General features: G+C 35.9%; 8 protein-coding genes across 8 annotated transcripts; 3 read left to right on the top strand and 5 right to left on the bottom strand.

Moving 5' to 3' along the window:
* Positions 1-71: 71 nt before the first annotated feature.
* On the top strand, positions 72-2,257 carry PHYBLDRAFT_39441 (hypothetical protein). Its single transcript, XM_018440124.1, has 9 exons — positions 72-197; positions 296-396; positions 442-743; positions 804-972; positions 1,092-1,126; positions 1,188-1,453; positions 1,559-1,707; positions 1,758-1,983; positions 2,108-2,257. Exons 1-9 carry the CDS (start codon positions 86-88, stop codon positions 2,209-2,211), a joined length of 1,464 nt encoding a protein of 487 aa, XP_018289407.1. The 5' UTR covers positions 72-85; the 3' UTR covers positions 2,212-2,257.
* A 63-nt stretch (positions 2,258-2,320) lies between these two features.
* On the top strand, positions 2,321-3,070 carry PHYBLDRAFT_147857 (hypothetical protein; the record flags this gene model as incomplete). The annotated part of the gene is made up of 1 exon (XM_018431966.1): positions 2,321-3,070. The coding sequence occupies one exon, from the start codon at positions 2,321-2,323 to the stop codon at positions 3,068-3,070; it is 750 nt and encodes a 249-aa protein (XP_018289406.1).
* Positions 3,071-6,902: 3,832 nt separating this feature from the next.
* Positions 6,903-7,342, bottom strand: PHYBLDRAFT_95130 (hypothetical protein; the record flags this gene model as incomplete). Its single annotated transcript, XM_018443883.1, has 3 exons — positions 6,903-6,961; positions 7,030-7,159; positions 7,238-7,342. Coding segments are annotated over 3 exons (294 nt in total), but the record flags the coding sequence as incomplete, so codon positions are not given.
* A 396-nt stretch (positions 7,343-7,738) lies between these two features.
* PHYBLDRAFT_147854 (hypothetical protein) lies at positions 7,739-8,766 on the bottom strand (the record flags this gene model as incomplete). Its single annotated transcript, XM_018431965.1, has 5 exons — positions 7,739-7,957; positions 8,009-8,176; positions 8,241-8,408; positions 8,457-8,642; positions 8,701-8,766. The coding sequence occupies 5 exons, from the start codon at positions 8,764-8,766 to the stop codon at positions 7,739-7,741; spliced, it is 807 nt and encodes a 268-aa protein (XP_018289404.1).
* A 169-nt stretch (positions 8,767-8,935) lies between these two features.
* Positions 8,936-10,132, bottom strand: PHYBLDRAFT_66381 (hypothetical protein; the record flags this gene model as incomplete). Its single annotated transcript, XM_018441633.1, has 1 exon — positions 8,936-10,132. One exon carries the CDS (start codon positions 10,130-10,132, stop codon positions 8,936-8,938), a length of 1,197 nt encoding a protein of 398 aa, XP_018289403.1.
* A 173-nt stretch (positions 10,133-10,305) lies between these two features.
* PHYBLDRAFT_66382 (hypothetical protein) lies at positions 10,306-10,645 on the bottom strand (the record flags this gene model as incomplete). Its single annotated transcript, XM_018441634.1, has 2 exons — positions 10,306-10,489; positions 10,515-10,645. 2 exons carry the CDS (start codon positions 10,643-10,645, stop codon positions 10,306-10,308), a joined length of 315 nt encoding a protein of 104 aa, XP_018289402.1.
* Positions 10,646-13,820: 3,175 nt separating this feature from the next.
* PHYBLDRAFT_78401 (hypothetical protein) lies at positions 13,821-14,393 on the top strand (the record flags this gene model as incomplete). Its single annotated transcript, XM_018443362.1, has 1 exon — positions 13,821-14,393. The coding sequence occupies one exon, from the start codon at positions 13,821-13,823 to the stop codon at positions 14,247-14,249; it is 429 nt and encodes a 142-aa protein (XP_018289401.1). The 3' UTR covers positions 14,250-14,393.
* A 563-nt stretch (positions 14,394-14,956) lies between these two features.
* PHYBLDRAFT_66384 (hypothetical protein) lies at positions 14,957-15,665 on the bottom strand (the record flags this gene model as incomplete). Its single annotated transcript, XM_018441635.1, has 2 exons — positions 14,957-15,318; positions 15,578-15,665. The coding sequence occupies 2 exons, from the start codon at positions 15,663-15,665 to the stop codon at positions 14,957-14,959; spliced, it is 450 nt and encodes a 149-aa protein (XP_018289400.1).
* Between the last annotated feature and the right edge of the window lie 559 nt (positions 15,666-16,224).

Below are 16,224 nucleotides of genomic sequence, written 5' to 3'. Positions count from 1 at the left end.
GAAACCAAACCAGGACGACACATGCGGGTCTCTTCTAGTTCTTTGCTTTTTTTTTAAAAAAAAATCCATGACAGAATCTCCAGCTATGAAAAAAGTCGATCCACAAAGTCCTCACAGTACAGAAAATAGACGCAACAAACGGCAGTTGGAGACCTCACCGCACTCAACTGCTAAGCGATCACGTCCTGACGATGGAGGTAAAGAGATTTACCACGTAACCCCCAATCAAATATAAATAAATATAAATAAATAAAAATTTAAAAAAAAGTAAACCTTTGCTAACTATAAAATATAGATCGAAGACCGTTGCTTGACTTTTCACTCCCGAACCTGTCGCCTGCTCAAGCAGAACAGCTATCCCAGGCGCAAGCCTATGCACGGGGATGGAAGCCGGCCGTAAGCATTTTAAGCATCTCTTGTGGATGCTAAATTATTCTCTAGACCCGATCCGAGAAGCCCGACGACATCCTTCTCTCCCTCCATTTTCAGCCTCACGTTGCTTCTGGGGTTGATGTGCGTACATTGACTGTATTGTCGCGCATCTATGTTGGAAGTATTCACTTTGATCTGAACGATGCTCATCTCAAAGCAGTATTTGGTCAGTTTGGGATTGTCAAAAACATTAGTCTTTCAATAGATTACACTACAATGCGCCACAAGGGTTTCTGCTTTGTTGAGTTCGACACCCCAGAAGCCGCGTCTCTAGCAGTGAAGATGATGCACGGTGCTGATCTGGGTGGGAGGTAATCCGACACCATCTTCCCCCTGGCCTCAAAGTCATGACTGATCCAACCAAAGATTAGACAGCTCAAAGTGGGAAGACCCAATAACTTTGCTGCGGCTGCAGCAGTCGCCAAGCCTCTGCCACCACCTGGTAGATTCTATATTGCTAACGTGAATCAATTGATCACTCAAGAAAATATGGAAAGCATCTTTGAGGCTTTTGGAAAACTACGAGCATGCGTTTTGATGGTGAGATCATTCATTATTTTTTTTTGAAAATTAACATTTTTTTTCGATATATAAATATATGTCTTTGTTACATATATAAATGTCTTAATGGAACAAAAATAATACTCTCAATTTATTAGCCAGATATTTCTACACGAAACCACAGAGGTTACGGGTAAGTCATGCCAATATATACGTCTTGTTGGTAAACACATGTATGTCTAAACAAGTCACAGCTTTATCGAATTTGAAGAGGCTTCTGCAGCAGAGGCAGCAATGGAAGCCATGAACAACTTTGAGATGGGTGGGCAACCTTTACGTGTTGGTCCATGCATTGTTGGTGGTCCATTAGGTGAAGGGATGAAAGCTTTAGATCTTTTACCCGTAAAAAAAACTACTGCTACTGAAGATGATGTTATGAGTAAGGTGAATGCAAACATACAAAGCCTGGGTCTAAACAAGAAAGTCGAAGTTCCCTTGATATTGAAGCCAAGACCTGAAGGTGATTTATAATTGTCTTCTCTCTTTTTTTCTTCTTCTTTTTTCTTCTTCTTTGTTTTTTTCTTTGTTTTTTTTTCTTTGGCGGGTACTCACATAATAGAAGTAGTTCACTTGTCTACCATATCAAATATGGTTCAAGAACAAGTGAATGCTCAGGGTAGTGTGGTAGAGTCGGTGGATAAAGAAGAAAACATTAGCATCAACTCGCGGCAGAGATATGCTATCATGCAGAAACTTGCAGCCAGCAGAGAAGAGGTAAGCTATCCCAAGCATATATACAGAATAAGAGCTAACCATATTATCAGATGACTACGATACTACTGGTCCAAAATGCAGTCAAGGCTTCTGAGGTCGACGACAGTCTTGGCGAAGAATTCTCTGAAGAGTGCAGCAAATACGGCTTGGTTCGAAGTGTCAAAGTGCAGGTCACGTCTGATGAAAGCAGCATAGAGGGCTTGGGCGGCAAGGAAACTGGAAGAGAAACCGGAGATGGCGATGTTAAGATATTTGTTGAATTTGGATCTGCACAAGGTAAGAAAGAAAAAAAAAAAGAAAGATCCCACCATCTTTTGTGTCCGACTTGTACTTGTACTTGTACATGTAATTGCGTTGTAAACGTCTTATCTTTTCTTTTTCTTTTTCTTTCTTCTTTTAGCCACCAACAAGGCGTTTAATATTCTCGAAGGTCGATGGTTCGGTGGTAGACAACTCAAGGCCACCTTGCTATCAAAGGCTGCTGTGGAAAAGTATGGCCTCTGATAAATCATAAAAGGAATAAAAAACACAAAGGACTATTTCTTCTCTCTTTACTTTTTTTTTTCTTTTTTTTTGTCTTTTTTTTTCTTTCTCTCTTCTCTCTCTCTCTCTTATGTTACCGCTTGAACTCATCCTGCGTATTGTTGACACATGTCTTGACAATGAACTCGAGTTGTACAGTACTCTTACCCGAAAACCCCAGCACAACTCATACTGTATACATGCTCTGTTGCAAACAAACACTCAGCTGAATTATTATGTTTCACAACATCCCATGTTTCATCGCCTGAAGATGTTCCGTGTGCTTAATCGCATTCTACATCAAACGGAGCCAGTGCCTATTGCCATTTACACTACTCATGATTGGACACTTCTCCACCTTGATTGGACAATTGAGCGCCTTCAGACAGACAAACATGAATCATTCTTAGTTGCAAATGAAGCTCGTGTCTACAAGAAAACCCGTAGATGGTCTCGTTACAACAACACGATATATGACAAGAGTGTTCCATTAATGTCCTGTGAATATCACGTATTTGTGGATAACCTCTGCAAGTTTGCGTACCAGAACTCCTTTTCTGTTTGGCTCTGGAAGTCATCACCAAGTTTTTTCAAGGGTAATAATATGCGCTTACTGACTCACAAGCCTCCTCATTCCACTATCTGTGGAAGCAAATGTTGGAATTGTCATTTTGTCCAACTACCAAAGGCTAGACCCTTTAAGCTTATAGCAGAAAATCAAGGCTATACTTTGATGGCGTGGGATCGACCTACGAAGGACAACCGAAGGTTCACAGAAGATGTGTTGCGATGCAATATTGAACTGTTCGGTAACCTGTTTCAACATGCAAGTTCTTATTAAAGAAAAAACAAATATCAAATATTTGAAGATGTTTTCAAGTATAGCTTTTCTTTTCCTTTCTTTTTCTTTTAGTAAAAATAAATAAATGAATATTGACATTTTTAAGAATGATATAAATTGTTGGATTGTACAAACGTCTGGATAATGTGGTAAATGCAGTAGACTATCTTAATCTTGTATTATATCTAAAAGGTCTGCATGTACTTATTTTTTATATATACAAATTTGGCTGGTACAAAGCTTACATTCTGAGGTTATGATTAAGTAAATGGAATAGATTTGATCTTTTCCATTTGATCATTTTTTTTCTGCGCTAATAATTATACTTATATCGCCTTTAACGTCCTATAAATTGCGCATAGTATTGCTGTGCTTCTGAGCTTTTTCTGTATACTCCTCAATGCTTTTGTCCAAATGGCTAGCCAGATCCTTATAATTGCTCCAGGCTAAGCTTAAAGCATGCCTTGCTCTTTCCTCTTCGTTTGAGTGCTGTATTGTCATCGCTTCCAAACTATGTGCAAGTATATCATACACCAACGAATCTCCATGGGTAAGTTTTAATATTAACACTTACTCTAAACAAAGCTGACTGTGCTTTTGTTTCGCTTCGGTAAGCTCAGATAAAGCATTTGTCCGGATGGCTTTGATCGTCTTTTCACGCTCTTCTACATCCTGATTTAGGCGCGAGATTTTTTCTTTTGAATCCTATAGTAAACACATGAGATTTTTTTAGTGTGATTTTGTTTTATAACTTGCCTTCTTGGCTATCTCATATTCTAGCTTCTTTTTGGAATATATCTCCTCTTGCTTCTTGATATCTTCTCTTATTTCTTCCGATTCATTGTATTTCTCGTTCAACTCATGATTGAGATGACCCAATTTTTCTTTATACATCAAAAGTGTATCATCTAATTCGTTTTTAAGGTCCAAGAGTCGAGGCTATGAATAACAGGTATAAGAATAAAAAGTTTGGCGATAACAGAAATATATAATGATGGTTTCTTACCTTTATATCAGACTCCAGGCTTTGTGATAATATGCTTTCCATAGTTTCTCCTTCGAGATAGAGTTCAATTCGAAAATTCTCCCCGTTTGCATAAGCAGCATCGGAAGGGATTAACCAAGCCATGGTAGCGAGATCATTATATTCTGAAATAGCCATACTGACCTTTTATATGACCAACATCCGTAATATTTGGTTAGCAAAGTCAGAAATATCACCCTTCAATAAATACTTACTCCTGCCTTTTCACTTTCTACCGATTGGGATGCTTCAAACTCCTTCTTCTGAATATCCAAAAGTTTTGCGTGGGTAATACCATAATCACTCTCCAAAGTGAGACGCTCTTGTGCAAGTTGGGCGACACGTTCTTCGGACACATTCTGTGCCTTTATTTGTCTTATCAGGTCGTCTCGCTTAATCCGTCTGTCCTCCAGCTCTCTTTCTAAATATATGCATGAAAATAAAATAAATCAATCAATAAAGATCCATTGAAAAAAAAATACAAATAATTTAACTGAAATAATCACTATTCTTACCTATGCTAGCCTTATTATCTTCAGATGAAGACATAAGCTCTTCGTATTTCTCAATCTTTTTTTCTTGCGTAATTTGGAAATCTTCGTGCCTTTGCAATTCTCTTTTCAATTTATCTTGGATCGCTTGAAGTCTTGAAAGAGGATCCTGTTAAACCATGGTTGTTATAAAAGAAAATCCAGTGGCTGAAACAATAACTTGGAATTGGATACATTACTTCATCCTCTTTAAGTTCATAGACTTCTTCTTCTAGCTGCCTGAGCTGCACGCTAGTAATCTCTTCTTTCTCTCCAGTGAGTCTCTCAAGTAGATCTAAAGGTTTGCACATATTAATATCTAGAAAATAAAGAGCACATTAAAATGTACATCTTACCAAAGCACTCCTGTAGTTGACTGTCTGCTTCTGAAGTATCATCTTTTCCACCCATAAACAGGTTGTAACTGTGGACGGAATAATCATAAAATATGTTTTGTAGCAACTCTGGGTCCATCGGATTAGAGACTATATCAGATTTTGTCGAAGGAAATTCTTCTTCCTGATCCATGTCATAAACCTGTTGTCATACCTTTGTTATTTCTGGATTATCTACTCTTAATTGACAGCGTTATATACCTCACAAAGCTCAACCATCCACAGTAATATGGCCCATATTACTGGCAAGTAATGACGTGCACCAATTGAAAGGAGCTCCTTTTGATTGATAGATTCTACTAGTGGGTATCTAATTTACGAAAAAAAATGAGAATAGATCTAGTTGCAAACTCGAATGTTACAATACCCTAATGCTTTTAGTAAACTAATGGCCTCTTCTTCAAAAATCGGTTGACTGTAGACATATCTCGGCTCGATACGATAGTACAGCCATTTAAAGATATTCTGGAAGTTCTTATTATTTAGTTCACGTAGCGTCTTGGTTGTTACTTTGTCTTTATAATTTGTCTTGGCCAGGTAATCAATAATTGTTTTAAGTTCTTTACGCTGGAACTCGGTATCTTTGATAGGACGCGGATCGATGTGTAACTTTTGGACAAATCCTTGTGCACCATTATTAAAAGCAAGGATACTTTCATGAAAAAATTCCTGGGTTGGATCGGATACTTTGCTTTGACTGGAAGTAATGGACTGATCAGTATTTATATGTATATAGGTGATCAAGTACCTACCCTACGGGTAACGTCGTGATGGTTGTTCTTCTGGTAGATATTGGTGGGGGCATGTCTTGGTTAATTACACGTTGTGGACCCAAAGATTCATGTAGATCTTGATCAAAAAGTCTCTTGTCAGCTGATGATCTATGGATCTTGTTGGTTTCATTGACGGTAGGAATGGATCGTTTCGATGGGGAATTAGGTATTCTTCCATTGGATGATTCTGCGTGAGCAATAGTGAATCTTCTGGCGACCTTATCGAGATTTTTATGTATAATAGGTTGTTGACTCATATTGATTAATCAAAAGAAGTTTGATTTTTTTTACAATCCATATTTTATTATAATTATTATTATTTTTTGCTTGTATCATAATGCTGTGTTGTTGAACATGTATTATCCAAATGACGTAATAGGTATTCTCTCTCTCTTTCAATCGCTTGTTCTCTTTACTACTATAATAATTGAAGTGATCTTCATTAATATATTTTAAGCCATCGGATCGAGTATTTATCAACAGATTGATTTCTCTTTCTATTTTTCTGAATAATAAGGGAAAACAGTATTCATATTTGTATAGAGACTCAATGGAAATGGGATTTGACTATTATTACTTTGCTATATATTTTTTCTTCTTCTTCTGAGAATGTGGATGATGTCTATAAGAGTAAAAGAAACAAACAAGATACTAGTTGTCTTTCTTGGCTACCAAGGCTTGAATAACCCCAGCCTTTCCCACACGTACAGTATGGGGTTTTGCAAAGGTGTTTTCAAGCTTAGTTTGTGATGCCTCTGCGTCTTCACATTCAATGGTCATGTTGTCCTGCAAGATACGGCCAAGGTAGATCAATCGAAGCGTGTGTGTTTTTGGGGTTATGTTGGCCTCGGGGTGTTCAAAGATGCGCACCTTCAAAGACCCGACTGTCTCCTTTTGGTAATGTATATCCAGGTGAAGGTCTTTGGCTGTTGATAGTCGGATAATGATAGGATGGCTGGTATCTATTGGTGAATTAGATTTCTTCTCGACCGAGTGACGAATTGAAAGACTAGAAGACGAGTTTGTAGTAGTGTGTATAATAGGAGGTGATACTGGAGTGATCATCTGTGCTGTTTCACTCTCATCTTCATGTACTGAGTTATCTTCAGGCACTAGATTCGAAGGATTTACAATGCAGTAAAGAGGAATCTCATAGCGATTACCCAGCTCTGTTGTCAAAAATTAATGGTAAGATAAATCGTTTCTGTTGCTGTATATTTAGGAGCACAATATTTACCATCAAAGCATCCTTCAGCGGGATTTCCAGTTGGTAATGTGACATTTGCTGCATCGAGAATTGAACGAGCGAGATGAAGATCCGGAGTTGTGCAGGCTGCTTGGAGTGCTTGCCAGATCTCTCTTCTACCCTATTTTTATTTTCTTAAATGGTTAATTTGGCTCGGTTGAAATGGTAATGCAGTCCAGAGACAAAATGTTGCTGGTACCTCGTAGCTTGGTGCAGTCTCCCAAAATGCAGTTCGTTGTCTATCTAGCTGAGTGCGGGTAATGGGCTCTTCCGCTACCCAAGTAAGCTGGGCCCTTTTAAAAGGTTTTCCTGTTATTTGTCAAATTAGCCCTATACGGTCTTTCTTTTGGTTTTTTCCCCTGTTTTCTTATATATATATATTGTTGAGACAGTCAACCTTTTGTAGCAGTACTAGGGTCATCAGCAGAACGTGAGGCACAGCATCCCATGAGGAAATTTATTTTTATTTTTTATTTTTTATACAAAAAATAAATTGGAAACGACAGAGAATTATGTGAGACAGAATCTCAAGACTATTTTTTGTAAGGAGAAAAGTAAAAGAGCAACTAGTGTGGGTCTGTCAACAATACTTGTATAAAATAATAATTAAGTCAAAATGATAAATGAAATAAATAGAAATCTATTGAAAATTGGCTTGTTGCCAGAGTACACACGTGATGAGCCAGGAAGAAGCACTATGTTAATGAAGATAGTTTGAGAGTGCCTCCCATCGCACCAACTCAAAGGGTGCTTGCTGATGGTAGGTTGCTCCTAATGGTCGAGTTGTTGCACAAAAGGCTAAAATGTCGTGATCTAGAGGTCGTTTATCAGGATACCCTGAACACACGACAACTATTGTATCATTATCGAGGTCTGAAAGATGGTATCCCCAATTATCTTCTTGCATGACTATCCAAGCCTATCAAAGAATGAGTTGTCGAATGGTTGGTAAACTGTGTTGCACCCAAACCTCTTTCTCCGTCTTGTTTTTGAAACTCAATGTATCAAGGTCCCGTTGGAGTCCTACTCCAATTGCCTTGACATAACTCTCCTTACACCCCCATAACTCATAGAATCTCTTTAGCATATTGTTCTCCTCATTGGTATAAAATATCCATTCAATTTCCTCGGTTGAAAGCTTGAGAAAGACGAAGGCATAATTTTAGGAAAGAAAAACGATTCGAAGTTCATTGGGATACTACCTGCGATTGAAAAGATCTCAAAAATTGAGGAATGTCTGTATGTAGCGGAATATCGATCCGAACGCAATCGATACCGACTACCAGACCCGGTCTACTGGTAGCCACAAACACCACCCACTCTCCCTCATGCGATGTATTGTAATCTACCCAAGTGTCATTTCCTATTTTCTATTAAACGTATAAGTCATTTCTTTGCTTTATCTATAAAAAGCTTACCAACGTAGGTTTACTTCCTGGACGACGATCAAAACATAGCTCCTTCCAGGGTACGCCGAGAAACTTGGAAAAGAAGTAACGTCGAAGCAATAAGCTACCTAAAGCACGGTGTTTGTCTGCATCAAATCTGAACCGATTCACATGTGCATGCTCACTGATCGGTAACCATTCTAAGGCTTCTTTGAACTAAAAAAGAAAACAGCCGTCAACTATAAAAGGCAGTAAAACTATATGATTAAGGTACCCTGCCATCATCAAACAGATTCTTCACATTCAATGCTAATAATGACAATGGAGGTAAAGTTGACATTCTGTATATTAACAAACAAACGGACTTGTAACTTTTTTTTTGGTCAAAAATTTAAGGGCGGCTTTAATGAGGATGATGCTTAGTATTGTTGTTATTATTATTGTTATTATTATTATTATTATTATTATTATGTATGATTGTTGCTTCTGTTGAAATCTTGGTTCACATATTAGTTGCTGAGTGGAGTCGTCTGACGATATACAAATTGGACATTTCTAGTGTTAGGTAGACATGTAACCTCAATAGTGGCAATTGTGTCGCCTGTTGCATTAACAGCGTAATAGCCTAGAGAGCGATGAGGGAGTACCAACACTGGTAATTGTCCCTGACTAATATGTGAATCTGTGATTTCTACTCCTTGAGGATCTTGCGAGTGCTCTGTCAGCAAAGATTGATTGGCATAATCAAATCCTGTCCACACTGGCATGTTTTCTCCTGTTGGTAACGAACGGAATACCCAAATATCCTTGAGGTGTGTCAACTGTGTGAGTTGAGGCTCTGGACAAGGTAATTCCGCCAGAGGTTGATTCAATTGTTCAATAATATTCTGCTGCTCACTATAGTCGATAACCTGGCCTGTTGGCCTCTTGGATATCACTGTTCGTATACTAACTGGAGACTTTGGGACCTTTTCAGGATTGGTAAATACCAGTCGACGGAATAGCGTAGGAAAAGTCCAGCGAGATTTTTTTTGAGGGATTTGTTCATCATGATGCCCGGAAAATTGTATGTCTTGTTTCCCTTCTTTTTCATGCTGTTGCTGTTGTTGTTGCTGAGGTACGTCTTTCGAAGCAGATTCTTGAGTACCAGGCTCTTGAAAAGCAATTTGTGATCCCTCGTGAATGAAAGGGAGTGAAGACACAGGAGATCTATACAAAGACGATGCTTGTTCATTACGAAGTGCATTTTCTTCTGCCAGAATGTGACATTCATCAAGTACGTCGTTTTCTTCTCCGTCGCTTTCATAATAAGGCTCATTATGCGTGTATTTTCTGGGCATGGGGTCTCTGTAGTCCGATGGATAATAATCTCTATAGTTTTGAAAGGATCCAGATTCATATTTTCTTTGAGGATATGCATCTTGAGCTCTTGTTCTTTGGACTCTAGGATATTCTTCTTTTGACCGAGTAACTCGACTATATCTAAGAAATGCTGGCTCTCTTCGAGTATTTAAGTCCGATTCATGTGTACGTCTTGTAGGATATCGTACATTATCTCGAGGATCGTAATAACTGTGAGGAGGCGAGTAATAGCCTTCCCTGGAATGCGTCACAGGAGGATAATATTCATCTTCGTGATATAAATCCTGGTCCCAATATTGATGGTCATCGTAATCATTCATTTCGCTGTACATGGGGATAGGCATAGCTTATAAGATGGTTTCAAGATCGAGTTGAATATTTTATTTTTAATGACGATAGAAAGAATAAAGAAATTGAGCTAAATATAAAATATAAAATATATAAATTCAAAAGCTCTTTGTTTTTCTATCATATCCAAAAAAGGTAAATATTCCGATTTGGAGAATAACATTCAGTGCTACATGATCATGCACTTTTCACTGGGGTCGGCCGGCATCTTATCTATCTTGCGTGGGTTGATAAAAGATGGACGAAGTAAAAATATTTTGTATGGATCCTTGCTTTCGTACACTGATTTTGCAAACCCATTAGCGTCCTCTACGTTATCAAAGCTCATGTTGATGGCAGCTAATGGAATTTTCCTAATTAGTGAATTTATGGATATACATGCTTTCATGTTTATTCTCAATTATGTTACTTTGGCGGGCATGATGTTTTTTTCCTAGCGGGGGAGTCAGAGGTACCCGGAGTCCAATTGCTTGCTGGTATGTATAGCCTTTTTTTTCATGATTAATCATTGTTTAAGTAGGACGATGAAAAGAAGTAATGAATTTAAATCAATCTTTATCTCGATCATTGACTCACTTTTATACTCTTCTTTTAAAAACTAATAACTTTTTAACACAACTATAACCTATGCATTGACCTTTGTGAAGAACAGTGTCTGTTATTGTTCTTTCTAAAATGGAATAGATATATCTATATGTAGAACTTGCACCATATCAGTTAATAGATCTGGTCTTATAGTAACTTTTGAAAAATGGGTTTTCATTGTTTTCCAGCAGATTATTGTAGAGAATACTTTGCAAGCAGTCTGCTTTCCCTCCTTTGTTTTCCTTTCTATAATATTTGCAATTAGGAAAGGTCAGAAAAATAATTATTTTGAGAGTCTTTTATTGTATTTGGAAATCTATTAAATCAAATTGAATCAAGTTGTAGAAGGTTATTGTATCTATGATGTTTATAGTTATGAGATAAATTTAGCTACTCTGAATACTAGTTACCATAGTAACAGTGGTGAGAGTAGTGCAAGTACTTCTTGAATGTAGATCAACGGTAGATCAACCATATTGTTTTTTTTTTGCTTCAAATAGAAGCTTGATATTGAATATAATGCAGTTTTCAGCAAGAATTACCGAATTTAGATGATTTACGAGGTAGACCGGTTGTCTCCATTGGGATAGTTTAAGAAGAAATAGCCATACTATTCTAAGAAAGAAAAAACTGTTCGTCTAAGTTTATTTAAATATTTGATATTAAAACAAAAAACAAACATAACCCATACAAAAATTGAAAACTTTGGTTAAAACAAAGTGGCAATAATAGCAATACTGTGATTTAGTTTCCTTTTTCTTTATTTAATGATTTATATCTACTCATCTTCTAATATTTATGATAGCACTATTTCCTAAAGTTTATTATACGATTTTTATGTTGCTATCAATCTTAAGTATTTACTACCTGTTTATACTACCCGTTTGTCTAAATTTATGAAAGCCTTTCAAATTTCTATAATTGTCTTGATAGCCAGAAATCTTCTCGTGTGAATTTAATTGCTACATGGTGTGTCATTTAATCCCTAAATTTACCTACTTGTATCTATTGTTCATCTCAATTGGGTACACAATTACCATCGTCTATAGTATATGCGATAGTAATTCATGAACTTGTTTTAAAGATATAGATGTATTATGATAAACAATTTGAGCACTTTCAAAAATCAAATTTATTAAATAACTCAAATATGTAATTGCACAAAAGAGTTTTTATAAAGTTAAATTAATTGCCTGTATTTTTCATTCAAGGCTTTCAAAGGGAGAAAAAAAATCAAGAAATATATCATTTGACAGCAGTTTAAAACAAATTACACATTCGAGGTTATAATTTACTCAATTCTGTCTATTACAACGAATATTCATAGTCTAAGATAATTCAAATTCTAAAATATTATCACAATAAAATATTGTTGACTTGTATTTTTTATGCTGAGCGTACTCGACTAAAAGCTGTTATATCTTCATAGATACTCAATAGCTTTTAATACGGTAAATGAGTATGTGGTTAGCAACTCTACCCTTACCTTGACAATACATTGAATTGAGATCATTGGGATGTTAAAGAAGCTCTTAGGTTTTAATTAACAGAAGTCATACTTTGTAAGAGTTAAATAATAGTAGTGGTCTACTCATGCCTTATATGAGATATATGCTTCTTCCATAAATTATTTTCTTACTCTCTTAAAAAAGTCTATATTTTTATGAAATTGTAATTTTTCTTTTCAAAACGGACAAAATTTGACAGCTGCCATGTATAGGCAAAGTTAAAGCTTTGGAGCATCCACAGTTGTGGGTATAACTTTAGCAGTTGTGTAAGCGTAAATAGACTTTAGATATTGTCAAATGCTGTCTAGATACCAATGAATAATTAGCGCTATAATTTTGTGAGCTGATATGTGTTTTCTATCAGTAAAGTATTACTACTGATCTATATACAAGAGCCAGGTTTATTTGATCTGTCCTTTGATATTTAACAGAGTTAGACTATGAGTGAAACAAGCTTAGATGTAATATCAAAGGTATACGCGTTAAAGTTGCATTTATCTAATCTTCATGGTCACTATATATTGCTCTTCTTCTTTCTCTTTGAAGCAAGAACAATAATATTATTTTTGATGTATATATTAACTCAAAGTGTTGTTAATATATAAATACTGTGTATTTTTGAATTAAAGTAAAAGCAAAAGAAAAAAACTTCTTGGCTTAAAGGAAAACATTATACAACAACACTTGATCCTTCATTAACATATAAAGTTAAGACTGTACTGCCGATATGGTTTAAGAACAAGCGAAATAGTACTCCAACAAAATCTACGAACAAATATTTTAGCACCCCTTTTTGTATGTGCGAGAGAAACACCATCCTGGGTTGATCACCGTATATTTTAGACTTTGGACTGATGTATGACAAATTAATGACTATACATAGTGGCTGATATACACCGCAAGCCTGTTATACTGGAGGGTAGCAGTTGAAATTATTCGTTCGCTTTTCAGGAACTAATTGCAGTGTGTTTAAGTGTGCAGGAGGGAAACTTACTTGGGCGCATTAACTTCTGAAAAGTGGGTAAACCCATTTTTGGAACTTGAAAGAATGCCTTTTCTTAAAAAAGAACCAGTATTATAGAAATGGGGGGCACCACACAAGCTAATGTGACTTGTGCGTTTCTCTTTCTTTGTGTCTATGCAATGAGGCTGTACAATGTTTGTGATTCAACATTTCTTCTTTTGTCCACTCTTTGAGCTTACCGAAATGAAAGTCACTCGGGTTCTTACAATAATGATCGCACACACTTAAAAAAGAGGCTTTGGCTGCATTGTCCCACTGCACCATGAACTCCACAGTGATGGGGATATTTTTGAATATATGCTCTTTTTAAATTCTTAATCGTATATATATTTAAATTTAGTCGTGGGAGTAAAGGACTAAGCCAAGAGCAAAAAAAAAACTTTACTTGTGTTGGTCTAAAAGACGTCTCATATAATAAATACAATGGCAATAGATAAAATAGATTAACCAAAAGAAAAATGGAGTGGTTATTATATTGTGACAAATGTATTTATAAATATTTATTTTCTGTTCTGTTGACCAGCACATCTCTACCATCATCTCTTTACTTTTCAAACTTAATTAATCATGAAATCGTATTTTGTATCTACCCTACTCATCCTGGCGCTTGGGCTTGTCTACGCAGCTCCTTTATCTTCTGATATCATCTCCAAGAGAGAGGATCCAAGCGGAACTCAAAATTGCTTCGATATCACTTATCCTATTGATTACACTGTGTGGGAGACCTATGGTGTCTATGATATCACTTGGACAGTTACTGGAGAATGTGAAACATCATACTACGCTTACATGGTCAGAGTTCTGGAAGATGAGAATGGCAATACTACTTATGAAGTTCCTGAATTTGGAGACAAGCCGATCGATATATCCTTAGGACACAGCAAAATAGCCCTTGGAGATAACATTGGAGAAGGAGATTATATATTTGGCATTGGCCCTGGTAAAGATACAACATACGAAACCGCAGATATGGTTATTATCAACGTTACCCGATAAATATCTTCATGATATTTTTTATAAAAGAAAAAGAAATCGAGTGCGCCCAGGATTGACACGTCGCTTCTCATATCATAGAGTCTCTTGAGCCTATATATTTCTTTTAAAAATCAAGGCATAATAAAATATTTTAATTATTCATATAATGAGTATTTGTCGATATTGTTCCGCGTAACTCTTGTCATTATTTCCTATAAACTTGCACAGTCTTTATTTAAACAGAAATGCTAGTATAATTAAAGATCGTTCATTGCCTATTGTCACTTGGGACTTTACGCACTCAATAAAAGATGTAAAGTTATTGCTGGGATAGGAAGCTGCAATAGTGGTACAGCTAATATGTTTCAAAAATTAAGTATTGGTCTTTTCTTCTTGTTCTTTAAATCGATACACATCAGTATAGCAATTTTTGCACGGATTTTGTTATAAAATGATAGTATATATAGAAGTATTGTTAATAAAGAATACAGTACACTGCTTTTTTATAGAAATCTATTTAATTGCTATGCTATAAATGTATAAGATAAAATGGAAACATAGCAATGTTCAAATGTATATTTTTTCTTTAACAGAATGCAAATTTGTACCATTATCAAACATATCCCACTGTATTTATTTTGCACAAGTATTTACATTTTCTTAAAATATAAGAGAGTAAAAGAAAGCTATTCTATTTTTTTGGTGGGTACTTTATATATAAAGTAAATTTATAGAGTAACATCGACAATAGCTACATCGGTACTGTCACGATCTTCCCCTGCTTCCTTGTAAATGGCAAGGAGATAGGTACCAGACATCTCTTCTAGATGGAGAGTTATAGTAGCACTTTCGGAATTTATATCAACTGCTTTAGTTGCCTTGAAAGGGGTTTTCATAGAATATTCGCCATCTGCTCCTTGAGTTGTTGGGAACATATATACATAATATGTGCCTTCGCATTTGCTAGTAGTCTTCCAGTTAATAGGGTAGACTCCAGAGCGTTTCCAAGTGGTTCCATTAGTAGGAGATGTAAGAGAGAAGCAATTCTTATTTACAGGAGTAGTAGGAGCTGCATAAACTAGTCCAAGGACTATGGCAAGCAGAACAAAAGCAAAATAAAGTTTCATGACAAGTAAAAGATTAAATAAAAGAAGAGCTAATGTAAAAGGTTAAAAAGGTAAAAGATACTTATAGTATATTTTAGTTTAATAATCGAGGAGTTTATTCTTTCTTTTTTTCTTTTTTTAAAGCCATTAAACTACTTTTAGTTACATAAACAATAAAGCTTATTGTGGCACTTTAAGCTACTTTTATAAATATAATTGGTAGAAGAAATACTATAATTTCACTTGAAGGAAATGTAAATACTAGTTTGTTTTCATAAAGCAATGTAGATACACGACAATTGAATGACTCATCTCTATCCTGGCCATACATTTTGGAAAAAGTCAAAGCAGATTTCAGAGTGAAAGGATTTAAAAAAGAGTAAAAACACAAATAAGTAAAATATAAATGTATGAGTCGCCAAAGTAACAAAGCCTCGCTGTATGCTTGAATAGAAAGTTTGTTTCCGGCGTCACTTTGTAGTACGGTGTGCGCTATTTCACTCAATTTTTCGAACCATTTTTGTTTTACTTGACTGCCTATTTATGTGTTTGAGATTTATACACCCAAACACGCACTTTCTCTACCGATACCTACCCAAATGGGTTGTATGGAGAACAAAATCTCTGTTCAATATATAATTGGGTCTTTTATGTCTTAACCCCAATGCTCATCATATACCTAGTACCAAAATCTACTCGTACCAATTTCTCAGCAACGGCATCCTTATTTGTGGTATAAACACTGGAGCTCTGTCTTTTACAGATTTCTCGTTTACATTTATACAATTCACTAAAGTAAGCATCCTTTGTTGACAGCTCTCATCTAAAATATATTCAATATATACATTATAGATTTCTACTACAGTTTTTCTTATAATCCACTCATCATG

Source organism: Phycomyces blakesleeanus (assembly GCF_001638985.1).
Source record: "Phycomyces blakesleeanus NRRL 1555(-) unplaced genomic scaffold PHYBLscaffold_16, whole genome shotgun sequence".
Taxonomy (NCBI): Eukaryota; Fungi; Mucoromycota; class Mucoromycetes; order Mucorales; family Phycomycetaceae; genus Phycomyces; species Phycomyces blakesleeanus.
This window is presented reverse-complemented; position numbering and strand designations above follow the sequence as displayed.